General features: G+C 36.6%; 3 protein-coding genes across 4 annotated transcripts; all 3 read right to left on the bottom strand.

Moving 5' to 3' along the window:
* Positions 1 to 10,957: 10,957 nt before the first annotated feature.
* On the bottom strand, positions 10,958 to 15,210 carry LOC104120259 (uncharacterized). Its single transcript, XM_009631995.4, has 4 exons — positions 14,810 to 15,210; positions 13,195 to 13,347; positions 12,296 to 12,367; positions 10,958 to 11,643 (listed from the first exon to the last, which is right to left on the bottom strand). The coding sequence occupies exons 1-4, from the start codon at positions 15,032 to 15,034 to the stop codon at positions 10,975 to 10,977; spliced, it is 1,119 nt and encodes a 372-aa protein (XP_009630290.1). The 5' UTR covers positions 15,035 to 15,210; the 3' UTR covers positions 10,958 to 10,974.
* A 1,721-nt stretch (positions 15,211 to 16,931) lies between these two features.
* On the bottom strand, positions 16,932 to 19,532 carry LOC104120258 (protein STRICTOSIDINE SYNTHASE-LIKE 13). Its single transcript, XM_009631993.4, has 4 exons — positions 18,607 to 19,532; positions 18,252 to 18,536; positions 18,010 to 18,177; positions 16,932 to 17,432 (listed from the first exon to the last, which is right to left on the bottom strand). Exons 1-4 carry the CDS (start codon positions 18,948 to 18,950, stop codon positions 17,033 to 17,035), a joined length of 1,197 nt encoding a protein of 398 aa, XP_009630288.1. The 5' UTR covers positions 18,951 to 19,532; the 3' UTR covers positions 16,932 to 17,032.
* A 330-nt stretch (positions 19,533 to 19,862) lies between these two features.
* Positions 19,863 to 25,421, bottom strand: LOC104120257 (uncharacterized). 2 transcript variants are annotated; one of them, XM_009631992.4, is made up of 3 exons: positions 25,270 to 25,421; positions 23,798 to 23,920; positions 19,863 to 22,553 (listed from the first exon to the last, which is right to left on the bottom strand). In XM_009631992.4, exon 3 carries the CDS (start codon positions 22,281 to 22,283, stop codon positions 20,244 to 20,246), a length of 2,040 nt encoding a protein of 679 aa, XP_009630287.1. In that variant the 5' UTR covers positions 22,284 to 22,553; positions 23,798 to 23,920; positions 25,270 to 25,421; the 3' UTR covers positions 19,863 to 20,243. The 2 variants fall into 2 exon arrangements, with proteins under 2 accessions (XP_009630287.1, XP_018634585.1); XM_018779069.3 differs by lacking the exon at positions 23,798 to 23,920 and having other exon boundaries at positions 25,270 to 25,412.
* Between the last annotated feature and the right edge of the window lie 1,954 nt (positions 25,422 to 27,375).

The following is a 27,375-nucleotide window of genomic DNA, read 5'->3' on the forward strand; positions in this document are numbered from 1 at the left end:
AATTTGTAACCGTTCCCAAAACCCGATGTCACAAGTGCATGAGCATTTAATAAGAAATTAAAAATAAAATATAACATCTGTCCAGAATACAAATTAGACATGAAAATATAAATAACTCTGAAGGAGACTCTGTTGGCTGCAGATCGTAATATAAAATACAGCTCACCTAAGTCCCCGCATTTTAATCACACTTCTGCGCCCACAAGGCTGCTAGACATATATGTTCTTGCACTATAAAATGTTCAGCAAGTGTAGTATGAGTACGTAAACAACGTGCACCCAGTAAGTATGAAGCCTAATCTCGAAGTGGTAGAGACGAGATGGACGACTTTGACACTCACTACGAGTCAATAATAAAAATTAAAATAAAACTAGAATATCTAAATAAGCATGATTCAAAGAATTTACAATAATTTATTTAACCAGCAGAAATAATTAAATTCCTTCAAATGCAACAATTCTCAATATATTAATTAAATTCCTTCAATTCCAATAAATTTTTAATTTATCAGTTAGTCTCATTTACGGGAATAACAATAATTCCTTAACAAGCAGGAATAATAATTCTTTAAATTCCAAAGATTTCCAATTTATCAATTAGCTTCGCAAGCTGCAATAAACTATCAAAGTATCGTGTAATTATTATTATTAAGCACGATTTCTGCCGAGGTCGTACGACCCGATCCAGAATATTATATATACTGCCGAGGGACGAGCGGCACGATCCATAGATGCATCTATCCTGCCGAGGTGTTCGGCCCGATGCACAAGAAATGAGGACATTTTCTTATGTACCTCCAGAATAAGAATATTTATTGTAAAATTTATTCGAGAGGATAATAATTTATTTCAACAATTAATTAATCTAAACAAAAATTAAGCATATGAAAATTTGATCTTTTACTACCTTTCATAACAATTCACAATATATATACATCAAATAATTTAATTAATAAAGAATACAATCTACACAAGTAACTCATGTTTTGAGTCCTTAACTACCCGGACTTTAGCATTAATAGTAGCTACGCACGGACTCTCGTCACCTCGTTCGTACGTAGCCCCCGCAATTAGCAACAACTATTTAATTTAATCACCTATGGGGTAAATTTCCCCCTCACAAGATTAGACAAGAGACTTACCTCGACTTGCTCCAATTTAATCCACGAGTAGGCCTTTTCCTCGATTATCCAACTTCAATTAGCTCGAATCTAATCAACAATAATTTGATACAATCACTAAAATTTATAGGAATCACTTCTATAAGAAAATACTATATTTTCATTTAAAATCCCGAAATTAATTAAAAATTCACATGTGGAGACCACGTCTTGGAATTCGGCGAAAGTTATGAAATCCGATAACCCATTCAATTACGAGTCCAACCATACCAGTTTCACTCAAATCCGACTCCAAATCGATACTTAAATCTCAAAAATTCATTTCTAGGAGATTTCTAAAAAAATTCTCAAATTTCAATCTCAAAACACTAATTAAATGGTGAAAATAATGATATATTTGTGTTTGTAAACCAAATCCAAGTTAGAATCACTTACCCCAATGTCTTTTCCTTGAAAATCTATCAAAGATCACCTCTGCTCCAGCTCCAATTTATTAAAAATGGCGAATGAGACGAATGCCCTCTTTTATAATTTTGTCGATCATCGCCTCGATCATGGCCTCGATCCTCGGCCTTGATCCTCGGCCTCGATCCTGGCCTCGATCACGGCTTCGATCGTGGCTACGATCGTGGCTTCGATCATGGCCTTGATCCTCGGCCTCGATCGTGGATTCGATCTTGGGTCTCAATCTTGGGCCAGAATTTCTAGCATAAAGGAAAAATTGCATTAGTTGTTTTAACTCCAACTTTTGATCCGTTAACCATCTGAAACTCATCCGAGGCCCTCGGGACCTCAAAATAATATACCAACAAGTCCTAAAACATCATACGAACTTATTTGAAACCTCAAATCATATGAAACGACGCTAAAACCACAAATTATGCTCCAATTCAAGCTTAATGAAACATAAAATTTCCAACTTCTACATTCGATGTCGAAACCTATCAAATCAACTCCGATTGACCTCAAATTTTGTACACAAGTCATAAATGACATAACGGAGCTATGAAAATTTTCGAAACGGGATTCCGACTCCGGTATCAAAAAGTCAACTCCCGGTCAAACTTCCAAACTTTAAATTCCTATTTTAGCCATTTCAAGCCTAATTTCACTACAGACTTCCAAATAAAATTCTGATCACGCTCCTAAATCCAAAATCACCATACGGAGTTGTTGGAATCATCAAAATTCTATTATGGGGTCGTTTGCACATAATATTGACCGAAGTCAAACTTGGCCTTTTAAGGCTAACTTAAGAAATCAAGTGTTCTGATTTCAACCCGAACACTTCCAAATTTCGAACCAACCATCCTCGCAAGTCATAAATCAATAAAAGCACATTTGGGGAGTTTTATTTTAGGGAACGTGGTTCTAAAAGTTAAAATAAACGACTGGTTCATTACATTCTCTCCCACTTAAATATACGTTCGTCCTCGAACGTGCTAAGGATTGTTCCTGAGTTGTACAAAATCATGGTTTAACACCTCGTGCACCTACTTGTGCTACCACACCCAGTTAATCACATTAGCTCGAGCCAATATGAAGATTCTCCCCTTTAATTTTGGCAAATAAGCCTTAGATCCAAATTCTAACATCCAGAATTTTCCACCATGCTCGTTTCAAACTTATGAACACCGTATCAATCACTACACGATGCACCAATACATGATTGCATACCTTGGTTGAATTTAAACCATGTACCGCACCATTCACATGCCCATAATAACATACTCGATAACAATAGTCGAGATTCCACAACACGTCTCATGATACATATAAGTCATGTTCCAACTCTCGCAATGCTTCCATGATGGAAAAATTGTTGTATAAATTCATAACGAACTGCCAAGTTGATAATTTACTGAGTTTCTCTTTCTGACAAGGTCCATTATCTTATTCTGAGCTGAATAGCGATGTTTATTCTTTAATATACCTTATATAATTCCGATTGCACTGATTTAAGGTCCAATAGTCTCGTTTCACCCAGTATAAACTACGCAGGAAATAAGCCGCCTCAAACCCTGACCAAGGTCTCGTATGACGCCAACATGCTACAAACTAGAATGTGATACATAAGGAAAAATGAACTCTGGAAAGAACTACTCAACCCGCGTAACTAATTAGACAACCGAAAATGTGTCATGAACCTTCCTAAGAAAATGGGACACAAAACACACCAAATAGAATATATGGGATAGACATCCAACGTCTGAATACTCCTCCATAGGGAGCACTTATGCTGAAATGAACACGTCCGGCCTGATATAAGGCCCGTATTCATATTTAAATCCATCCACAGACCTCAAGCCGATTCTGATTGCACCGTAATAGGCTAATAACCTTTCAAGGATCCATAATATCCTCTTTTCCCATAACACACAAGAGCAACTATCATAATCGGAACAAACTTCCACAGTCCACAACCAAATGAATCGAGCGCCCTCTAGGCATAAATTCACGAATTAGTGATACCTACACAATCTTCATACTTGGTTGTTAAATATTTAATCAATCAGGTGACTACTTGTCACACTTATACAATCTTTCCGTGGAATACGCTCCCACGACCTTTCGCAATAGATAAAAAGTCTACACATCCATACCACCGGCCATACTAATACTGTAAGGAGAATCAATGATCCGCAAATCAATACACAAAGCCTCTTACACATAACACCGATCTCATGTGACACTGAAGATAATACCAGCTTGCTTTAAACCTCTAAATCATTTTCTGCTCGTCCGAGCTTGAGACACTCTTGTCAAAACCGAACTGCAACCTCAATCCTCAACTTCCATATTCCCATGCCGTTCATTGTACCTAGCATGCCAATACTCGAGAGTACAAGAATTCCATCATAACTCCTGAACTACTAACAGACCCAACACTTCATCATATAACAACCTTTTTCTTAACTCAACTCAGGAGAACCATTGCAACACGCGACTGAATTCCCATATTCGCAGGAAATAAACTCCTCAAGTAGTGGTCTAAACCACCATAACTCTCCCGGGATCCATCTACACATAACATGCCATAATACTTGAATTCCTCCAAATACAATCAATTACGGCGGCCGTCAAGCCTCGCACGTACCGCCACAAATCACATGTATAACTCAATGAACTGAAAGAACTGATCATTGCCACCATCATGCCAATTCAACCTTTGTTAGCTGACCCGTCTTTTTCTCAATTTGTTTTCAACTTTTCTTAGAAATTATAATAGTCCCATTTATTACATCATGAATTCAAATCCGCACTCATCCCGAGTGACCTTATTTCACGAGACCACGTTGTTTCAAAACCCATGAATCATCTCATACTCTTCCTTGTGCACACTTTTACATCTTCAACTGGTACACCCCTTCTGATACTTCTTTTATGAATCCGAAGTTATTTTCTTTCGTTTTTCTACTGTTACACCATAACCTTAAGATAACGCAGAGTACTCCAAGACACATTTTATAATCTGCTGCAAAAGCTCGATACTCAACCATACTACGGACTCGAGATCCTTAGACACCGTACTTTAAATTTTTGAACCCACTACAACCGTTGTTAAGAGTCACTTGCTCTGACTTGTTCCCAAACATGATCAACTCCAAGTCCTTGTTAACACATGGGCACTTTATCAAGGACACACCCGACTGTCTCACTTCCCCTATGTATTACATCTACACGAAGCATAAACTCTAAGTATTCCCAAAGCATGAACATGAATCGATAAGGTCAAATATGGCACACTTTCCCCCAAATCCTTTGCTCAAATTACCATTGATGTTTTCTTTCCTTAGTTGAAATGACCCACCAATACACTGATAACCAGAAACCTCACAAATAGACAACCATGCAATCCAATTATAGACGGTGGGGCTCTCCCACTTAGCTTGAAGCTACAATTACATAAATTCTGGAACCCACCGAGATTCGTTCTTCATCGTTGACATGATTCTGCACACGCAACTCGCCTTTTTTTGAAATCCTTCTATTAACCTTTAATAACCGCTCTGAACCACTAGCCACATTTACATATTAAATCTCTTACCGGGTGGCCAGTAGAATCATTCGCAGAAGCTTCGTCAACACCACGCGACCGCTAACCTGCTCACAGGAGATAACCCGCATGTGGAAATCACATGCCGACATACTCCAACGTCACTGCACTGGGTGCAATTACTATGAAATCGGTATATCATCCTGAGTCCGAGCTCAATCACCAGCTGCACCAGTTTGTTCACTCCTCACGGATGTCAACTAAAGGTGCGACAATACATTCCAATCCAAAGTCATGTTGTATCCTTCTTCATATCAAGCAACTCCCTCTTGTCACACCCAATCTTCCTCAATATAGCAGCCAATATTCCAAATTAAGCCCGTAGACCTAATCATTGTCTACCATGAATCCCAAATCACTCTAAACTTTTCTCAAGACGTGTCGCTATCCTACCCCGTAATCCCATATGCTACCTTGCCACTCTCCCACTTTGGTCAAACCCTGTCCTTTAAGAAACTACTTGACTTATGTTTCTCACACTTGTCCTTCTAGGAACTTAACCACCACAAGACACCTCCCACATGTCCTTCCTCATCCTTTGTTGCCCAGTTGTTGCCTTAACTCAAAATCTGTCTCTGTAGCACTTGAACCAATAAGGCATTACCAGCTTTAAACCTCTCCGAAGATCATCCTTCTAGAGCCATCAACACTAGGAGCACCGATTCGATCTTGAATTACTGCACATCGCGATTGCTGACAACTGCTTCCCCGAAACCAATTCCTAACACCCCGCCGTGAAGCGAGTTGAAAACAATTGAGAACTCTACCACGCTCGAAAATATCAATATTCGTTACTCCATCAACCCCAAACCTGAACATTCATAGTACGACTGCCTTTTTTCCGCTAGAAATAAAACCTGGAACCTCTTAATCATGTACTGAGAAAAACTTTTTTCGTTTATTGCCGTGATACCTAGACAGGCATTCTACCATTACATAAACATTGTGCGATAACAACGCACGAATCGTCATAACAATCAATGTCAAATCTCAAAACCTTAGGTAGTATTGATATTGAACTGAAACGACAGAGTGGCCTTCCGCAAGGCGACAACAATAGCCCAATTAATTACGCAGGGAGAAGCATCTTGCACTACATCTGTAGTACCATTAAATTTTTCTCGATTCCCAATTTATAACAAGCGCTTCTCGTCGCATAAGATTGAATAGGAAGGAAATGAAGGCATAAGCCTCAAAGGAATCGAATCGCACGATGAGGAATCAAAAAGAGAAGTATTCCTAACAGCCCTGTAGCCTCTCAAATATAAGCACATATGTCTCCATATTGATCTGCAAGACTCTACTAGACTTGCTCATGACTCGTGAGGCCTAAGTGAACCTAGTGCTCTGATACCATGTCGTCACGACTCAATCTCACCTAAAAGTCGTGATGGCGCCGGACACCACTGTTAGGCAAGCCAAGAATGCACACTTCACTTAATTACACAATTAGTATTTTTGAAATCAAAAATTTCTTTAATGAAACAGCAAGGATATAACTCATAGAGTAAATGATAAATATTTTTTAGCAACTAAATTTCTAAACAATTCGTAACCGTTCACAAAATTCGGTGTCACAAGTGCATGAGCATTTAGTAAGAAATTAAAAATAAAATACAACATCTGTCCAGAATACAAATTAGACATGAAAATATAAATAACTCTGAAGGAGACTCTGTTGGCTGCAGATCGTAATATAAAATGCAGCTCACCTAAGTCCCCGCATTTTAATCACACTCCTGCGCCCACAAGGCTGCTAGACATATATGTGCTTGCACAATAAAATATTCAGCAAGTGTAGTATGACTACGTAAACAACGTGTACCTAGTAAGTATGAAGCCTAATCTCGAAGTGGTAGAGACGAGATGGACGACTTTGACACTCACTATGGGTCAATAATAAAAATTGAAATAAAACTAGAATATCTAAATAAGCATGATTCACAGAATTTACAATAATTTATTTAACCATCAGAAATAATTAAATTCCTTCAAATGCAACAATTCTCAATATATTAATTAAATTCCTTCAATTCCAATAAATTTTCAATTTATCAGTTAGTCTCATTTACGAGAATAACAATAATTCCTTAACAAGCAGGAATAATAATTCTTTAAATTCCAAAGATTTCCAATTTATCAATTAGCTTCGCAAGCTGCAATAAACTATCAAAGTATCGTGTAATTATTATTATTAAGCACGATTTCTGCCGAGGTCGTACGACCTGATCCAGAATATTGTATATACTGCCGAGGGACGAGCGGCACGATCCAGAATATTGTATATACAGCCATGCCTTCACCACCAGTAAATGAGGATATTTTCTTATGTACCTCCGGAATAAGAATATTTATTGTAAAATTTATTCGAGAGGATAACAATTTATTTCAACAATTAATTAATCTAAACAAAAATTAAGCATATGAAAATTTGATCTTTTACTACCTTTCATAACAATTCACAATTTATATACATCAAATAATTTAATTAATAAAGAATACAATCTACACAAGTAACTCATGTTTTGAGTCCTTAACTACCCGGACTTTAGCATTAATAGTAGCTACGCACGGACTCTCGTCACCTCGTTCGTACGTAGCCCCCGCAATTAGCAACAACTATTTAATTTAATCACCTATGGGGTAAATTTCCCCCTCACAAGATTAGACAAGAGACTTACCTCGACTTGCTCCAATTTAATCCACGAGTAGGCCTTTTCCTCGATTATCCAACTTCAATTAGCTCGAATCTAATCAACAATAATTTGATACAATCACTAAAATTTATAGGAATCACTTCTATAAGAAAATACTACATTTTCATTTAAAATTCCGAAATTAATTAAAAATTCACATGTGGGGACCACATTTTGAAATTCGGCGAAAATTATGAAATCCGATAACCCATTCAATTACGAGTCCAACCATACCAGTTTCACTCAAATCCGACTCCGAATCGATACCTAAATCTCAAAAATTTATTTCTAGAAAATTTCTAAAACAATTCTCAAATTTCAATCTTAAAACACTAATTAAATGGTGAAAATAATGATATATTTGTGTTTGTAGACCAAATCCAAGTTAGAATCACTTACCCCAATGTCTTTTCCTTGAAAATCTATCAAAGATCGCCTCTGCTCCAGCTCCAATTTATTAAAAATGGCGAATGAGACGAATGCCGTCTTTTATAATTTTGTCAATCATGGCCTCGATCCTCGGCCTCGATCCTGGCCTCGATCACGGCTTCGATCGTGGCTTCAATCGTGGCTTCGATCGTGGCTTCGATCGTGGCTTCGATCGTGGCCTTGATCCTCGGCCTCGATCGTGGATTCGATCTTGGGCTAGAATTTCTAGCATAAAGGAAAAATTGCATGAGTTGTTTTAACTCCAACTTTTAATCCGTTAACCATCCGAAACTCATCCGAGACCCTCAGGACCTCAAAGTAATATACCAACAAGTCCTAAAATATCATACGAACTTATTTGAAACCTCAAATCACATGAAACGACGCTAAAACCACAAATTATGCTCCAATTCAAGCTAAATGAAACTTAAAATTTCCAACTTCTACATTCGATGTCGAAACTTATCAAATCAACTCCGATTGACCTCAAATTTTGCACACAAGCCATAAATGACATAACGGAGCTATGAAAATTTTCGGAACGGGATTCCGACTCCGGTATCAAAAAGTCAACTCCCGGGCAAACTTCCAAACTTTAAATTCCTATTTTAGCCATTTCAAGCCTAATTTCACTACAGACTTCCAAATAAAATTCCGATCACGCTCCTAAATCCAAAATCACCATACGGAGCTGTTGGAATCATCAAAATTCTATTCTGGGGGTCGTTTGCACATAATATTGTCCGAAGTCAAACTTGGCCTTTTAAGGCTAACTTAAGAAATCAAGTGTTCCGATTTCAACCCGAACACTTCCAAATTTCGAACCAACCATCCTCGCAAGTCATAAATCAATAAAAGCACATTTGGGGAGTTTTATTTTAGGGAACGTGGTTCTAAGTTAAAATAAACGGTTGGTTCATTACATCGTATTTATTTTGGTTTGTTCACTTTAATTCAGACAATTTTCTCCAGTTGTTTGTTTTCTTTACTAATTAATTAAAATGAATTGTTAAAAATAATTTAAATTATTCTAACATTGGCTTGCCTAATAAGTCAAGTGTTAGGCGTCATCATGATCCCGGAGGTGAAAATTTCGAATCGTGACAGACTATCAATTTCCTGATACAAACAGATGATTACTATTTTTTTTCAGCAATGATTACTATTCCAAAAATTAATGATAGACACTAAATTTTAAAAATAGAAAAAATATATAATTTAATAATCAAGCTTTTAAATAAATATATACTGTTTGAAATTTGATTAAAATGCAAAGGACTTAAGAATACGGAAATTGTTGTGGAGTTTCCTCGTAGGAAAACAAATCTTTCCTTATACTTTTAATAGTTAGTATATTAGTTGATGAGATGGGACTATTTTATTTTTTCTTCTCTTTGTAACGAACTTTAAAGTCCTTATAATTTTAAATATTAAAACTTTTTACTTAGTTCAAATAAGGAATGCTTTAAAAAAATAGTTACAAGAAAAATAATTAAATGATTATTCCTAATTAGTAGGAAATTATTTAAATGTTATTTCTAAATATTAGAAAAATTAATTGAATGACTATTTTGTCTAATACGAACTCTATTTTAAAAGAATAAAAAAGGCGAATAATATTTTATTAAATATTTTTGTGCTTTTAATACAGTATAGATATAATCGTAGTATTATCATTTAAAATTGAATTCCCAAATCACGATGTGTTAACAACTGGAGGGCTAAGCTCAAATACCACTTCATTTCCACCCATAGATTTTTCTTCTTTTAAATCACTTTTCCTTTCTATTGCTGCCATTTGCCACTTGACAGTAAGCCATTGACAGTCACCAAATTTAGCTGTGACCAAGTGGCTCCTCATAGTCCTATGTTCTTTTAATAATTTGCACATAAGTTCTACGTGTAACATTTGCTATCCTTATCATTACTAATACCATTGATATCTCAATGATTGCACCATTTCTTGTTTTTAGTAAAAGCATCAGTTAACTTGTCATCTGCAACCAAACACATATGCATCTCGGACTAGCTTGCTTTCATCTCAATTATTTCATTATGTAGTAGTTATCTTTCATCAGCATAAATCGAGAAACTCGGCACACCAAAATTTAAATAAATGATAAGCATTTTCAACTCACTCTAGGAAGGCCCGAAGGTCGAGTATTAGGGTTGTGGGTTAATAAGTAGTCGAGAATTACTCTTAGTCTAACCAACAGTGTTAGAACTAGTCTTATATTTTACTATTCACAGTTCCTTGTTATTACACAGTGTCATTCTTACCCATAGTCGGGCATTATTCTTGTATTTCCATATTCCTAATCTTTGATGTTACATATTGTGTCACTTGCTTTCATTGTCATATTACTTTGTTGATACCATTGATTATTTTTCGCTCCCTTTTCTTTTCTTGAGCAGAGGGTCTACCGGAAACAACCTCTATACCTTCATAATGTAGGGGTAAGGTCTGCGAACACACAACACTCACCAGACCCACTTGTGAAATTCCACTAATTTTCCTGTATTGTAGTAAAATCAGAAACACTTGCATGCACAAAGTAATGAAAATTTTCAGTACAATAACCAGCACGCTGACAACGACATAAAGATTCCAACAAAGCACAATATTATGAAGATAATTTATTAAATCACATGAATTGAAATAAGTTTTATTTCATTTCATTAAATCTAAGAATACAAAGCCATTCCACAGACTATGTAAGAGGATGGATGGCAATAAATTCCTTGAACGTCCATATATTACACCCATTACAACCCCTAGAAAAATTAGTGGTAACATCCTTTGTACATTAAAATGTGCTAAAGCAAATGCAACCGAACTCATAAGAATTGAACACCATACAGGCATATATTTTGTCAGTGAAGGAAGGAGGAATCCCCTAAATACAATCTCCTCCCAAAGAGGGGCACACACAACAAGTACCAACGCGTACAGCGCCATCGCCACTGGATCCCGTGCCAATATAGACTGCTCCACACTAGAGAGAGTTACGGGAGTTGAAGGGAGAACGGGCAATAGGTCCAGGTTGAACTGTGAGAGACGGTTCACCAATGGAAACATGAGACATCCGAGAAGAACGTCGAAGAGCCAGTTCCCTTTCAGACTAAACTTGAACCAATCTGATGGAAGGGGACGAAAACGAGATAGACAGCGTTTAAGAATTAGGATTCCAGCAAGACCCTCAGTTACATCGGTCAAAAGGCTGAACAAAGCCTGCCCTCTGAATGTGAGCGATTCTTTGCTAATACCTACCATATAGGCTCCAAAAGGAATCATCCAAGAACCTATAAACCAAAATGAGACTATCCAAAGAAGCATAACCTGCACAACCACAGCTCTGGTCGATAAGAGGTTACCACGTGACACGCATAACATAGATAAGTTGAAAACAACAAGTATGTGTTATAACAACATGTATAAGGAAGCACAATGTCTCTCGTATAACATTCAAGTCATGATTAGCAATCACTGGAGGTGTAAAAACTATGCCGAGCTTTACAAAGTCAGGGACAACAAGGTTGGAAAACAAAAAATTGAGGATGGTTAGGTAGTAGAACTAGGTAACTTAAAGAGGGAAATAAGCATTTTATGTACCAGTTTCATTGCTAGATAGACTACTTAAGACCTACAATCGGAGCCTGTGCAGAAATTGGACAACTACTCGAAACTATTTTTTTAATTATAGATAATTCTGATTTCCGTTTTTTCCTTTCCTTGTAAATAAGTGCAACTATCATGAGTATGACCTCCACTGAGGTAATCTCCTGACACATAATTGAATAAGGCAACCTCTTTCTTTTCTTTTCCCTTTTTTTGGTGGGATACGTTGGTACAAAGTAACTTGACAAACGAACAAACTACAGCCATGCCTTCACCACCAGTAACTTAGGCACGATAACTTCGGCACGATGAGAAAAAAAATTGTACACTGAGTCTTGGTTAGGCCTCATCATTAAGAAGGAAGACACTTTACCTGCAGGATGGTCTCAGCTGTCCATGGAACAGTCCATGGTTTTCCGATCACTTTAAATACTACATCTGCAGCCTGAAAAGCATGAAGCTCTTATTAAACATGAGAAAAGATTGTTTTTAGTAATTGATCATATGTGTCAATAATTAACAAATACTCATCAAAGAAAAGTCTTCCTGCAAGGATGTGGAGCAATGAGCCTAAAGCATATCTATAAAGAATAGTTCTTGTCTTCTTGGTGGCCCTAATGTCCGAATTAACTAATGCACAGCACATGGACTCAACACTCTGGTGAACATGTTTGAGACACATAGGGCTGTGCCCTTTTGGCATACAGTTATCCATTGGAAAGAAGGGATTTGGATAGCATGCTTGGCAAAAGATGGGATTGTAGAAAATATGTTTTTTCTCTTTCCTTTTTCAGCAGACTACAAGGACAAAGAAAAAGATTAAAACTAGCAAATCTAAGATGAAGCTTTTGTTACTAATACAAAAGTTCAAGGGACTTAGAAAGTGGTTTCTAATTGTGGAAGAATGTCATTATAAACAACGTTTAAATGGTTCATAGAAGGAACTAATTTCAAACTCTCATGTAATAATTGCCTTCTAGATTCAAATGTATCCTTGGGAAAGCTAACTCCTGTTCAGCGGAAATGATGGTGGGTTCTCCTTAAGAAATACAATTTGATAGAGGTAATACTAGTCAAGACAGAAGGTTGTCATGAAAAATGAAGCAACAGAAAAATTATACAACACACCCTCCATCCACCCCGCCCCCCCCCCCCACCAAAAAATAAAAAAAAAAATCCAAACAAAAAAATATCATGGCAAATAAGGGACTCATAGCTCCATTGCTGCACGGCATGTAAGAAACACCATCTCTATAAATGAAAGCATATTACCTCTCTAAGTCGCGAAATCCAGTTTCTTTTCTCAACGCTTGGTTTATCAATTTCTGGCTTCTTCAATTCCTCATGTAAAACTTCATCAATAAACTCAGGGTTGGAGGCACCTGGAGACGGTTCTTCATTCCTAAAGCATGAAATTTTCCACCTCTGCAAAATTGTTAAGTATCTAAAGTCTAGAAATGTACATAACCAAGTAGCATAAGAAATCATTAGAAGACATTGAATGTACTGGATAAATACTTAAAATAAGTTACATTCAATTTACTCATAGTACCACATTACTTCAAAAAAATTACTACAGTTAATTGCAGTAATTTAACAGCTGAACATGTACACCACATCACAAACCAAAAAACAACAACCTAACTCGCTTAAATTGTAGTACCATCACCGTATAAGAACAAGAAACCAAAGCACAACTCTATTAACATCCAAAAACAATTGTGGTAGCTGATCTGTCCAATGGAAATGAACTCTCTATCTATGAAACACCCAAATGCGCACAGAACAGAATCGCTAGTAAAGGTTGAAACTTTGTGGTAGGCAACCTTGGGCATCCCAGTAAACACAAACCCTCCCCACAACTAAAAGCACAAAGAATTAACAAAATACACATCAGAAATACAGAAAAATGAACAAAAGTTGGAGCTTTACGGGGAATAAAGAATGTTCAAGAAGATCATTATCTGGGTTCAGATATAGAATCACTAGTAAAGGTTGAAACTTTGAGGTAGGTAACCTTGGATATCCTAGAAGAAAACAAACGCACTACCTATATCATCTTACCCCAAAACTATAAAAACAAAGCATTAACAAAATAAACTCTACAAATGAGTACAGATTGAAACGTTATGAAGCGTATAGACTGAAATGTTACAAAAAGATAACTATTTGAGTTCATACGCAGAATTAATTGGTACAGGTAGAAACTGTGTAATAGGTTACCTTGGATGACCTAGCAAACATAAATCCGCTACTTATATTACCTAATGCCACAACTATAAACACTAAGAATCAATAACTAAACTCTAGAAATACCCAAAAAACGAGTAAAGATCGGAAATTTATGACGAGTAAAGATCAAATGTCACAAAACCAGATTTACCAAACAAAAAAACACTACCTACTACCTATATTACCTACACCCACAACTATAAACACAAAGAATCGACAAACTGAACTCCAGAAATACAGAACAATGAGCAAAGAATCAAACTTATGCCCAGCAAAGATTGAATTGTACAAAAAAGATTCAGAAAACACAAACCCAGTACATTACTACCAACGCCCACAACTATAAACACAAAGATTCAACAAATTAAACTCTAAAGATACATAATAACCATAAACTACCTATACTACTAAAGCCCACAACTAAAACAAAAACAGTAAACTAAGCTCTAAAGGTACATAATAATCATAAAGATTGGAACTTTATAGCTAGTAAATATGAAATTTACAGAAAAAAACATAAGCCCACTACCTATATTACCAAAGCCCACAACCAAAAACACAAAGATCCAATAAATTGAGCTCCAATGATACAAAATAATAATAAAGATTAGAACTTTATGGCAAAAAAAGATTGAATTGCTAGAAAAAATGTTACCTTGGTAGAAATCCGGTGATGGGGTTCAGAGATTTTGACTCTATGTGGAAGTGTGGGTAGAGATTTGGGGGAAAATGTGGAAACCCTAAATTTAGGAGCTGAAGTTGAAAGGAGAGGGCGTTGGGGAAAAGAGTGAGTATAATTGGAGCTCAGCATGAGACCAATTTGATTATGGTAAAGATAAGAAGCTCTAATTTTGTGAGCAAATGGAGGAATTGAATACATTGGATTTGTGCATTTTTCATCTACATTGCTTCTTCCTCGAAGCACAAAAAAAAAAACCCTAGTGGATGGTTTTCATTTAATTTTGAGATTGCAATTTTTTCTTCTTTTTTATTTTTTATTTTTATTTTATTTTAATGTTATGTCTGCTATGCAAGTTGACGTTTTTGACGGTTGACGTGAGGAAGAGAATCTATTGGATTCTATTATCGCTTGGTACAGTAGGGAATATTGTTCCTTTCCAGATTTCCTTCTTTTTTTAAAAATAGTTTTTTCTGTTATTTAAAGAAAAAATAATGCTCTCAAAATAATAGCTAAAAATTTATATTTTTATACAATTTATATATATATTTTTGTATATTATATATAAAAAATATACAAATTTTATATGTGTTTTTAGCTATTGTACGTGAATAGTTTCGATCGCAAGTTAAAAATAATTTTTGCCCATTATTTAATCTACAATCGACCTCAATTTGTTTGCAAATAACAATTAATGCATAGTTGTTGACTTGTTGTTTGCTTATAGCGCTTCTTTTCCTTATTTCTATTTATGTAATTGTTGATACGGCATGTTATTGACATTATTTGTCTTTTAAAAATTCTAACTTGCTTAAGAAAATATTTTAATAATTATAATCATAAAGGTATTTGTTTAAAAGTAATAACCATATTTTAATTTTCTTTAAAACGTCGAACATTGTGAAAAAAGTACATGACTAATATTTGAGACAAGAGGAAGTATTATTCACGTGGATCTATTGGTGGAGTGATACACATACAAATAAATTACTATTATTAATGAGATGCATATTTAAATGGTATAGTTTTACATCAAACATTACTAAAAACAATGACAAGTTACCTACGTACGAAAAAGTACACAAATATAGAGTTGTCTTGCTTTAAGGGTGAGTAGTCCCAAATCTTTGTACCAAAAGTAAAAAAAAAAAAGGAAAGAAAAAAAGAGTAGTCCAAAATCCAAGAATCTTCACACTTCGGGGTTTTCATATTTTTTTCACCAATTGATTTTGTAACTTTAACAAAGTGTTGTTGAAGGTTTTTTTTTTTGGGTAGGTCAGTGTTACAATATTGAATAAAAAGAAACGTACTCCATTTTGTCGTAATTGTTTGGCTTTTTTACAAGCCAAAAGTCAAGAAAATGATCCTAGACCAGATTATTGAAGCTGAGCAGTTGAAAAAATTGTTTGTACATTTTGTACCATTTTTGGTATCATTACTAAATACGTAAAGATTATAGTTAATAACTCAATTAATATATGGCTAATATAAAGTCGATTAAACCAGATACGTAAAGATCGGGCTAAAAGGTGAAAACATTGTGGTCAAGTTTATTGCTTCAATGCAATTAGAATGTATGGTTGCGGAATAATACTCTGCAACCATGAAAGCGCAAAAAATTATGATAATGAAGTCTTTTCCTTTATGTAGCTACAAAGTTTGATACCATAGTTACTTTTTGTAAACATGAAATTCTTCAACCCCATTTATAAATATGATCAATTATACTATGTCTTGAGTGAGATCAATACCAATAGTTATGCACATTATAGACTTGTATAAGGCAAGTTAAGGCAAAGCGTAACACTTCAACGGCTTGTTGGATGAGGATCTTTGGATGCCACATATTCTTTGGTATTTTGTTAAGACTAGAGGTGAAATCAAGATTTTATTACGCGACAGGGGCACCACTATTCTGTTGAACAAGTACCCCTAAATGCTTGTAGTGTTAAGAGTGACAAATTATTTATATAATCATTTTCTGCCGAAGTTTATAGGGTCCTATGACCCTCCATTATTATACATAGGTCCGCCTCTAGTTAAGAGGAACGGATTGTTTAAACAATAAAATAGCAACATGCATGTCTCATTTATTTCCACAAAAATAACTCAAAGTAGGTAAAGGGAATTTATATTGAATAAAGTAAAGAACAAGTGAATTTGCTAATTATTAAAAAAAAAAACGATTATAATCCATAATTAGGGGTAAGGAAGTGTAGCAATATGGTTATGAGCAACAGTTCCAATCCATAGCTTGCCATTGTTTTCTCTAACTTCACTTACCAACTTCATAACTACACCTTTCTTATCTTCAAGAACATCAATAATTTCTCCATTTTCATTGAAGAGTGAGATAACAGTGTACATTCTCATTCCCATCAATCTTGCTAAGTAACGCATTTGAACTGGCAATCGAAAATATATGCTTCTCATCCATGGATTATGAATGAGAATTTCTTGTGATCTTGTTCGACAACAATCAATTGCCACCCAAAACTCACCTTTGTCGTTCGCCCTTACATTGTCTGGAAATCCTGGCAAATTCGCGATAACCTCAACACTGCCTGCTTTTCCACCCTCTAGCCACAATTTCATTAGCCTGACGACAATAACAACAACAACAGATAAAATTTAGGCGATCTAGTCTGAATTAAATAAGGGGAGCTTTGGAGCAACGATAAAGTTGCCTCCGTGTGACCTATAGGTCACAAGTTCGAGCTGTGGAAGCAGCCACTAATGCTTGTATTAGGGTAGGTGTGACACCCTAGGCGAATCCCACATCGACAAAACACAAGAGAGATGTCAGGTATATAAGTAAACAGACCTTAGTCTCCAGTGACGCGTTTTAAAAGTTGTGTCGTTCTAGGCCCAAAGCGGACAATTTCACTAGTGGGTTGAGTTGTTACATATGATATCAGAGCTACTATGTGACACCCCAGGCGAATTCTACATCGACAAAATGCAGGAGAAATGCTGGGTATATACGTAAACAGACCTTAGACTCTAATGACTCGTTTTAAAAGTCATGCGGCCCTAGGCCCAAAACTGACACTATCACTTGTGGGCTGGACTGTTACAGTAAGTTGTCTACGTCACACCCCTTGAGGTGCGACCCTTTTTATTTTCCCTTTTTAGGGGGGAAGGAGGGGGGTGGGGTAGAGAAGATGGATACATACCGGCAATTGGTTGTTTCAGTGAAGAGAAGAAAAGATTGATCCTTTGATAATTGTACCCCATTAGGAAAAGCCAATCCATCCAAAACAACATGAGTACTTCTTGTAGCAATATCATACCTAAGAATCCTACCAGTGTCTTCTCCTTCTAACATTATAAGAAAATGGTTCCTACATACACATACTAAAGAATTAGTACTACTATTTGGCAAAGTCAGAAAGATTAATTTTTTTAACTAACTTACACTCTGTTGTATTTCTTGCTAGTGTCAGTGAAGAAGATGGAGCCATTTGTATGGATATCAAGGTCATTGGCAAAGAGTATGGGCTTCCCTTCGACATGTGTAGCCAAAGACGTCGCCACGCCTCCTTCTGGACCAACAACCAGGAGTCCATAGTAAGCATCTGCTATGTACAAATCGCCGCTCTGTTTGTTAAACCTTAGGCCAAGCGGCCTCCCACATTTTGGCTCGACTTTCCATTGTTTAGACGTCGTTGAATCTTTCCCTTTTGCACACAGCTTCTCCGACCTTATAAAGTACACATACATCAATGGAAAAACAAAATTATAGTTACTGAAATTACAGTATATATGCTTACCAGTTATGAGTGACAAGTGCAAATGTTTCCCAGCCAATATCTTCTCCGAGCCACCTTACAATGCGTCCATCAGCTAGTCCGGCATATGGACCACGGCCTGAAATATCAAATTCTAGTGATTCAGGACCATAGATTTCATTAACAAACTCCAAATTCCCGAGGCTTAACCGGCTCTTTTTGTCTCCATGCCAACTTTCTATGACTTGTTCATATGGTGCAATATCATTCTTCACTGGCCTAAAGTCATTTTCCCCGACTGGACTTAAACCGAATGGATCTGTAACAAGGAAAGCAAAGGCTACTGAAAAAAGAAACAAGTAAGGACGTTGGATCTTCTTCTCCATGTGATAGGATGGTGAAGTTTAAGCTATTAATCAAACTGGAATTGTATGATTTCACAGAGTTATAGGAGGAAGTGACACACAATATTTGTGATTCAGTTGTTGTTTGGAAGTAAGTTGGTCCATTTGTTAGTCATGTTTTCTGCATTGTTACTTCTTGTTTATAATGAAAAACAGAAGCATCTGGAATATTAAGAGTACTCAGATTTTCTTAAAAGTTGTAAACAAAACTATATTGTTTCATCATAGATTCACACTGTAACATTTGGTGGACTTTCACCTGTGAGGGTGTCTCACTAAAAAGGTTAGCCCGATGTACTAAACTCCCGCTATGCGCGGGATTCGGGGGAGGGCCGGACCATAAGAGTCCATCATACGCAGCCTTACCCTGCATTTCTGCAAGAGGCTATTTCCACGGCTCAAACCCGTGACCTCCTGGTCACATAGCATCAACTTTACCGGTTATGCCAAGGCTCCCCTTCTTAGGATGCCTCACTAATTTGTCACAAAATCAAAATTACTATTTTAGTCACCTGCTGCATATTAGGTAATCTTAGCTTGATGGTATAAAAGAGTTGTACAATGTCAGTGCACATAAGTTAAACTCTTGAAATATATGACTGACAAATTCATCTCATCGCCTTGATTTCTTTTTAGGCACCATATAATCTGAGGATAACATTTCAGAGAGATTGAGGAAGAAGCAAGTCAAGCTGCAGAGCTACTAAGATCTTTGAGCAAAGATGTATGCAGCATGCAACAATGCCCCAAAACATCTCTTCTGACTGAAGTTCACTGCTCAGTGGAACGATTACAAAGAGCTACAGACATGCATTCATATCTCCTCACACCAAATTATGAAATGAAATGAAAACTTGCATTCAACTGTATGAATTACTATAACGCGATGTTAGCTATTGGAACCTTCATAATATTCAAATAATCAAATGGAAAATATAGAACCTCAGGATGAAAAGCTGCTAGAAGGTTTACTATTACAAGTTCTCATACTCCACTGAATATTCACAAAGACCAAATGTTACATGAAAAAAGCTATGTACATAGAACAAATACCAATGACCAACCTCACAAGGCTAATTTTGACCCTAGTGGGTTCCCCTTATTGACACACATACTTTTAACAGTAAAAAGTACTAGTTCAAACCCACTTAAACACAAGAAAGAGAAGCTTCAGTCACTGTATCAGTGAAGAAGCTAAAACGAAAATGACATAACATAGAGGTGGAAACGCTGTAGTCTTACAATCAACTTGAGAATACAGAGTGGCTATACATCTTACATCCAGTTCTTGGAAACTAGGAAAGAATTCCCGGGCTCAGATGCAGTAACTGCTCCCTTGCTGCTGTTTGAGGTACGGCCAGAACCACTTGCCAGCAATGCCATCAAACTTCCTCCATGCACCCTTCCTTCAGAAACTGACGATGAGCTACCTCCAACTTGCATACTAGTTTTTTGCTTTAATCCAAAATGTTCCATATCAGAACCATAGGCAGACGTCATAGCACCACTCTGCATTTTCATGACATCAAAACAGATGTCTTCTAGGTTGACAATACCCTTCATCTTCTCGGACTGGTTTGGCGCTGAATCCAGGACCATAGCCCCTAAAGTGGCACCACCATGAACACGTTTGTCTTGCACGAGAGCACCATGAGATGCACAAAGTCCAGTCTTCCCTCTAGCAAATGAGTTGCAAGGACCGTCACCTTGGCCAAATTCAGAATCGGGCTGACCCCAAGAGCATCTCTTCCCTCCGCCGTGGGCCTTGCAGAAATCAGTGCTTCCCTGAGCACTTTTTCCACAGTCTTCAACTTTGCATCTTCTTCCACCACCATGGCGTACACAAAAATCAGTTCTTCCCCTTGCACTCTTGGTACACTCTGACACGGCACATCTCTTGCCACCACCATGCGCCACGCAGAAGAGTGTCCCCCCATGAACACTCTTCGGGCAGACCCCACCTCCTTGGAATGAACATCTTTTCCCACCACCATGACCCTTACAAAAAGGCGTGCTCCCCTCTGCGCCCTTGTTGCACCCTTCAAAGGTGCAACGTTTACCACCACCATGTGCCTTGCAGAACATGGTGCTTCCTTGCGCTCCTTTAGTGCACTGGGGGTACTGACAGCGCCGGCCACCTCCATGTGAAATGCAGAGGCCAGAGAGACCTTCTGCGCTTTTGGTGCAGCCCTCGTTCTGGCATCTCTTGCCACCGCCATGTCGAATGCATAATCCAGACTTCCCTCTGGCAGCACGAGTGCACCCATCTTGACTGCAACGGCGTCCACCCCCATGAGCAATGCAAAAGTCAGTGCGTCCTTCCGCACTCTTGGTGCAACCTAGGAACTCACACCGACGACCACCCCCGTGGGCTTTGCAAAATGCAGTCCGGCCCTCAGCTCCCTTGTGGCAGCCAAGTTTCTGACACCTACGGCCCCCACCATGAGCAATGCAAAGGCCAGAAGCACCTCTTGCTCCTTTTACGCATCCCTCGAACTGACACTGTTTGGTACTACTGTTACGTTGTTGCTGCTGCTGCTGTTGTGTTAACCCGGAAGTACAGGTGACTGAGCTTTTTGAATTTGTGATTAAACTTGACGAGAGATCAGGAGAGACTGGAGCTTGCTTGATTTGTGTTGCAGCCTGGTTCAAGAAGTAACTAGAACCAGCTTCCTTTGGAGTTTGTAATGGAGGGAAAATGTTGCTGGTCTTCCAATGTGTAGCTGTTGATACTTCATCAGTGTGAAAAGCTCCAGCTATAGCCTGTGGCGCCTTCATGATACTTTGTGGTGAGGTGGAGAGCAAATGAACAGTAGTAACATCAGATTCAGCAGCACCACTAGAAAGACTTAGTTCCAGATCAACTGCAAGCCCTTTGTCAAGTTTACTTGAACTGGGGTGAGCAGACTTTTTTGAGCTCGGGATCTTCTCATTACCAAGATGGAGACTGAAGTCCAAGTCCAGGTCCATCGAAGACCCTTCATCATTTTCTCTTGCTGAAGACATTGAAGTGCACGCAGCGCCTGAGCTCCCCTTACTATCAGAGGAACTTGACGAGTTGCCTAAGCCTAGGCACAAAGATGAACCAATTTGCTGATCAGCAGATCCACCAATTGAGCTCCATTTCCGCTTGATTCCTTTTGCGGAAGGGATAGAAGGAATTGAAGAGCCAATGGAATCAAGCCGTAAGGTGGTATCAGCACAATGACCACCTCCAACTCCAGCTCCACCAAGTGTGACGGATTTGCCCAGATTCTTGAATGCATTTAACTGAGGTTTCACAGTAAACCCCACATAGCGGAATCTGGGATCCATAAGCTAATAGCTGGTACAAAAACTCCTATTTGAACAAAATCTCAATTGAAAAAGAACAGTCGCCTGACTTCCGGGCTTAAGAAAAGTTAGTCTTAACTACGGTTAGATGTGTCTACAAGAACACATCGCACCCCCGCTTACGAATCCTGAAGTATCCTTTCGATCCATTAGCAATCAAATTTTACCCCAAGTTCTTGTAATCAGCAGCAAGGAAGTAAAACTTTGTGCAGCATCAAAATCACCACTGCAAAATCATGACAGACCAACATCCTGCACCAGATCGAGTCACAATAATAAGCAAACATTGCGTCTCTCTCCTTCCAAACAGAAGAGATGATCACGTCAAGAGTAGAACAGACCCAAAAAAATCAAAATAATTTATTGGGCAGAAGAATAAGCTATTTGGAAATAGTACACGATATTTTTCTTACAACCGAGAAATCCACGAGATTCAATGGGGCACAGTTCGAATAGTACACAATATTAACCACACTTAGGTAACTTTTTCCTCTATAAGCTTGCAGGATACTGTTCTCTAATTTTCATAATTTTAAAATTTCCCCTCTTTCTATTTTTGTAGCTAAAACTTCTATAAAGTGGTCTATATTGTCCTAATATATTTAGCAGAAAGCTCTGAACAGTTCCAAAGGAATGCTTATTTTAGCTACACAGTAGAAGCTAAACCTTTTTCTTCTTTGCGAATAAGCAGCTGAACTTTACAAAAGACTGAAAAAGTTTTTCTTTCACCAACCTATATTTTGTTTTCCACCGCACTAAACCTATATGTCCAACAATTTAGTTCAACATCAGATGTCAAAGGAAAAAAAGTACACATACCAACTCAGAGAGAGAGAAGGGTAGCTTTAATCATCAAAGATTCCTTTCACTAGAAGGCGACTCTTATATTATGGTTGAATAATTTCTTTAGTTCTAACTGAATTCATTTTTGTTTTTTAGTTAAAAAAATTAATGAATTTCTATAAGCTGATTTGTCCTAGAAATTGTCTCACTTTTCTTTTTAGCTTTGTCATAAAATGTACTGTAGTTCATTTTCATTCTTGGAGGTGCTGCAGATATTTTTTGTTAGTTTTTCTTAACCATTCAATAATTTTCATCAAAACCACTTATATCCTTGTCATAATTAAAGCTAGAACCTACAAATGTTCCCTTTAATTCCTTTCCAAATACTATAATTTTTTTGTTTGTAAGGGTACCAGGTTACTTGCAAGCCTTTCTTTTCAGTTTTCAGTGGGCAAGAAGGTCTGCAGCTGGCGGAAACTAGAAATAGACCTTACCCATCTACAGCTAGTCAACACGGAAATCAAGGACCAAGTATACATAGGTTTAAGACTCGCATATAAAGATTGATACTTTTTTGTCAGAGATAACAGAAGTACAAGGATATTTACTAACAAGTGAAGATAAGCGTGAAACATCTACATCCGCAGGCAGAATCTCAAAGAAGGTCAATCTTCTTCGAAAATACAGCTAAAATGAGATGTAGCTAAATGTACCTTTCAGTTAATCCATTATGTGAATCCAATTTTCTTCGAGATCATAGACCTGACCAGAATACTTGACGTTCAATTCCCTACATCCAGAATACTTGACGTTCCATTCCCTTCTGTGCTCCCTTCCTAAGTGATCAAACAAGACAACAGAAAGAGAGTTGATAAGAGCTTACGAGAAGCCAAAAAAAGGAGCAAATGAATCAGACGACTCAACTCACATACAGATTAGATATCAACCAAACAAGATCTAAAGGATGTCCAATACAACTATATAACAAATATCAGAAGGAAATATTTGCAACATAAACATCAATTTTGCAACACCCAACTATAAAAGGATGTCTAATCCAGCTAAAAATAACAAATCTAGTAATAACAAAGATACTAGCTTTTAACTATACATCATGAACTTAATTCGATAATTACAGATTAAACCACAACTACCACCTCCTTATTTCAAAAAACCTGGTGATTACAGGGCGTTACCAAGAAATCATTTTATTGATTTGCAACATAGTCAGTTACACTTTCCAAGGCCCAACTTGTGAAATTCTACATCCAACTAAAAGAATAGAAACTAGCTTTAAACTGCATCATCAAGAATTCAATTCAATTATTACAGATTCAGCTACAATTTCAGCCTTTTTTCTTTTTACATAAAGAGGTGATTGCAGGGCTCAATTAACAAAGCATAGTACTAAGTCAAGCAATCAATGAACATACAGAAATAAAAAAAAAAACCTTAAACACCAGAAAGAACCCACCTTAAAATATCCAAAAAAAATATTCCAAGATTGGATTTTTAGAGAGATAGACGGAGAAGGAGACCTAAGGCTAATTCCCATCTTTTTCTTTCACAAAAGATCGCGAATACATGGCTCAACTAACAAAACATTTTACTATTAAGTAAAGCAGTCATGAATATACAATAAAAATCAAAACTTGTATAATTTTTTTTGCAAAACCTTAAAACCAGACACAGAGCCCATCTAGAAACAGAAATGATAGATCCACCAAAATACCTTACAAGATATTATTTTGTGCAAAAGCCACAACAGATTTTAATAGAGACAGTAAAAAAAGAACGGAATTTAGGGCCACAATTCCCCTTTTTTTTTTTACAAAGAGTGGTGATTAGAGTGCTCAATTAACAAAGCATTGTATTAAGTAAAACAATCATAAGCATACAAGAAACATCAAATTGCAAACTCTTAATTAAAAAAAAACAGCTGAAAGAGATGCAACATATCAAAGAAAATACCTTTCAGGATTGAATTTACTATAATTCACACCCTTTTCTTTTACAAAAAAAAAAAAAAACTGTTGATTACAGGGCTTAATTAAGAAGAAGAAAAAAAAGCAATCATGAACATACAATAAAAACTAAATCTTGCACTCAAAGCTGCAAAAACCTTAAAATCAGATAGAACTCAGCTTGAGGAGAAAAAAAAAAGACAATAGATCCAAGAAAATACCTTAAAAGATTGGATTTTGAGCAAAACCCAGATGGGATTTTTTTTTTTTTTTTTAACAGAGAGAAAAGGGGGAGATTAGAGCTAGGGCTTTTTTTTCTGATTGTGTGCGCCGGCAATGAAAATGAGGAAAATGATGAGGAGAAGAGAGAGAAAAGGGCACGTGTGTGTAATATATACTGTATGTGTAGGGACATATAGTGATTGTGTATGTGGCTGCTATGTGTGTACAGGTACGTGTATTAGTCAGTGTGTGTGTGTGTGTGTTTTTGCGGGGAAAGGAAACTGCGTGTGGGAAATGGAAATTAAGACAGCCATTGATGGTTTAGGTTGTTTTGTTTATAACCATAAATACTTTCAATTGGTAAATACTAGTGAGTAAGCATTTAGAAAATATACTTAATTGAAATTGGAAAAAAGAAGTGATTGAAATTGAGTAGAAAATAGCATACTATTCAAAAAAGATTACTGTTATTTATGAGTCGATTCCACTTTTTAAAAAATATATATATTATTCACGAGTCGATTTCACTTAAAAAATTATTTTATCGATTATTATTCATGAGTCGATTTCACTTAAAGGATTTCATTCCTCTTGAGATTGGGAAGAAACCATTAGCTCTACTTATAAGCCATTTGGTGTATTCCTACAACTTCTAATGAACGATACTATTAAGTAAAAGTTAAATAATTAAATGACAAGCATAACTTTATAATTATATTCTCACAAATAAAATATTAAAAGGGTAGTATGTACATTGATCTTACTTTTACTTTGTGAATGTGGAAAGATTATTCCGATAAATTTAGTTCAAACCATAAATACAACAACTACGATGAAGAACTACGGAAAAACAAATTGTAAAACAGCCCAAGAAAATATAACTGAAGCAAAAGCTGTAGCGATAAAAATGAAAAATAGGATAGCTTGACAACTTTTATCGTGGCAAAATAAGGGGTCCATGTAATAAAAAGTCCAACCAAATATTTTGTTTTAAATAAAGAAATAAAAATGAAGAAAAAAAGGCGGGCTGAAACAGTAGCGGTTGGGTCATAGCTGTTAGCTGTTACCTTCCGTGAAGGGAAAGGGCAGGTGGACTGACGCAGACGTACAAATGTTACAACGTAACTTACAACAATAAAATGTTAAGGTGTCATTACTTTATTAAATTCTACGTATGATATTTTCTTGTTTCTTTCTTCTTCTTTTTCATTCATTCATTAGTCGGCAGCATCTCGACACCGTTCATAGTGCCTTGCCTTCCCTTTTTTTCTCTTCTTTTTTCCCTTCCATGGACCCCACAGCTTCCAATTATGACACTCTCTGGTCCCACCCCACGATAAAGCCGCCCGATGCATAAAGCATTTCGCATTCACGTAGGGTTCCGTTCCGGAAAAGGGTCGCAGTTTATAGGATGTGATAAACAACTTATCCTAACACAAATATTAATAATTATTTCAACGTCTCGAACTTTTGACCTATAAGTCACACGAATACAACTTCAGTTACCCGTACTATAATATACTAGTAGAAATTTTAAGTCATTGATTATGAAAATTTTATGTTATAGATGTACATGCACTTGGATTTCTAAAATAATTTCTGTTTTATCAGCTCTTATTATTATGCTTTTTGACTTCAACATACTCGTTTAAGGCTCATTAATATGCTTCGATTGAGTTTGATTCTTCTTATATCACCTTAATATTTTTCTATATCTACTTATTTTGCAGGACATGCAGTAATTCAATTTGTACGAACCTAAAATTATTAAAGCACTATCACTTAAAATTATTCAATCCCCATGCTGATATAATAATATAAGTACTAACTACTGACAATTTCGAAGAAATTTGTAATTAAAATCCGAATAAAATCTAGATGCAATATTGTCCGATAAAATTGCTCGCAGTTTCACCTTCGTCTTTATTTCACGACGGATTAAAAAGAAAGAGGGATATGATTAAACAAATTTAATTTTTAAAATGTTCTAAATTTGTTGGGTGAGCTAAACACTGATGAAAGCTTGTGACTAGTGAAAGTGAAGTGGGGTCTGATTCCTTTAATTTTTATCACAATAAATATTGACTTTTCTCTATAGTATCAAA

This window comes from Nicotiana tomentosiformis, chromosome 8 (genome assembly GCF_000390325.3).
Source record: "Nicotiana tomentosiformis chromosome 8, ASM39032v3, whole genome shotgun sequence".
NCBI classification, from domain to species: domain Eukaryota; kingdom Viridiplantae; phylum Streptophyta; class Magnoliopsida; order Solanales; family Solanaceae; genus Nicotiana; species Nicotiana tomentosiformis.

Bases quoted from the DNA above. Each gene is read 5' to 3' on its own strand.
- LOC104120259 (XM_009631995.4), bottom strand. From the start codon at position 15,034: ATGTATTCAATTCCTCCATTTGCTCACAAAATTAGAGCTTCTTATCTT. The intron at 13,348-14,809 runs GTAACATTTTTT...ACAATTTTGCAG, and splicing joins ATCACCGGATTTCTACCAAG to AGGTGGAAAATTTCATGCTT. The intron at 12,368-13,194 runs GTAATATGCTTT...CATGCTTTTCAG, and splicing joins GGATTTCGCGACTTAGAGAG to GCTGCAGATGTAGTATTTAA.
- LOC104120258 (XM_009631993.4), bottom strand. From the start codon at position 18,950: ATGGAGAAGAAGATCCAACGTCCTTACTTGTTTCTTTTTTCAGTAGCC. The intron at 18,178-18,251 runs GTAAGTTAGTTA...ATGTGTATGTAG, and splicing joins AGCAAGAAATACAACAGAGT to GAACCATTTTCTTATAATGT. The intron at 17,433-18,009 runs GTATGTATCCAT...TATTGTCGTCAG, and splicing joins ACTGAAACAACCAATTGCCG to GCTAATGAAATTGTGGCTAG.
- LOC104120257 (XM_009631992.4), bottom strand. From the start codon at position 22,283: ATGGATCCCAGATTCCGCTATGTGGGGTTTACTGTGAAACCTCAGTTA.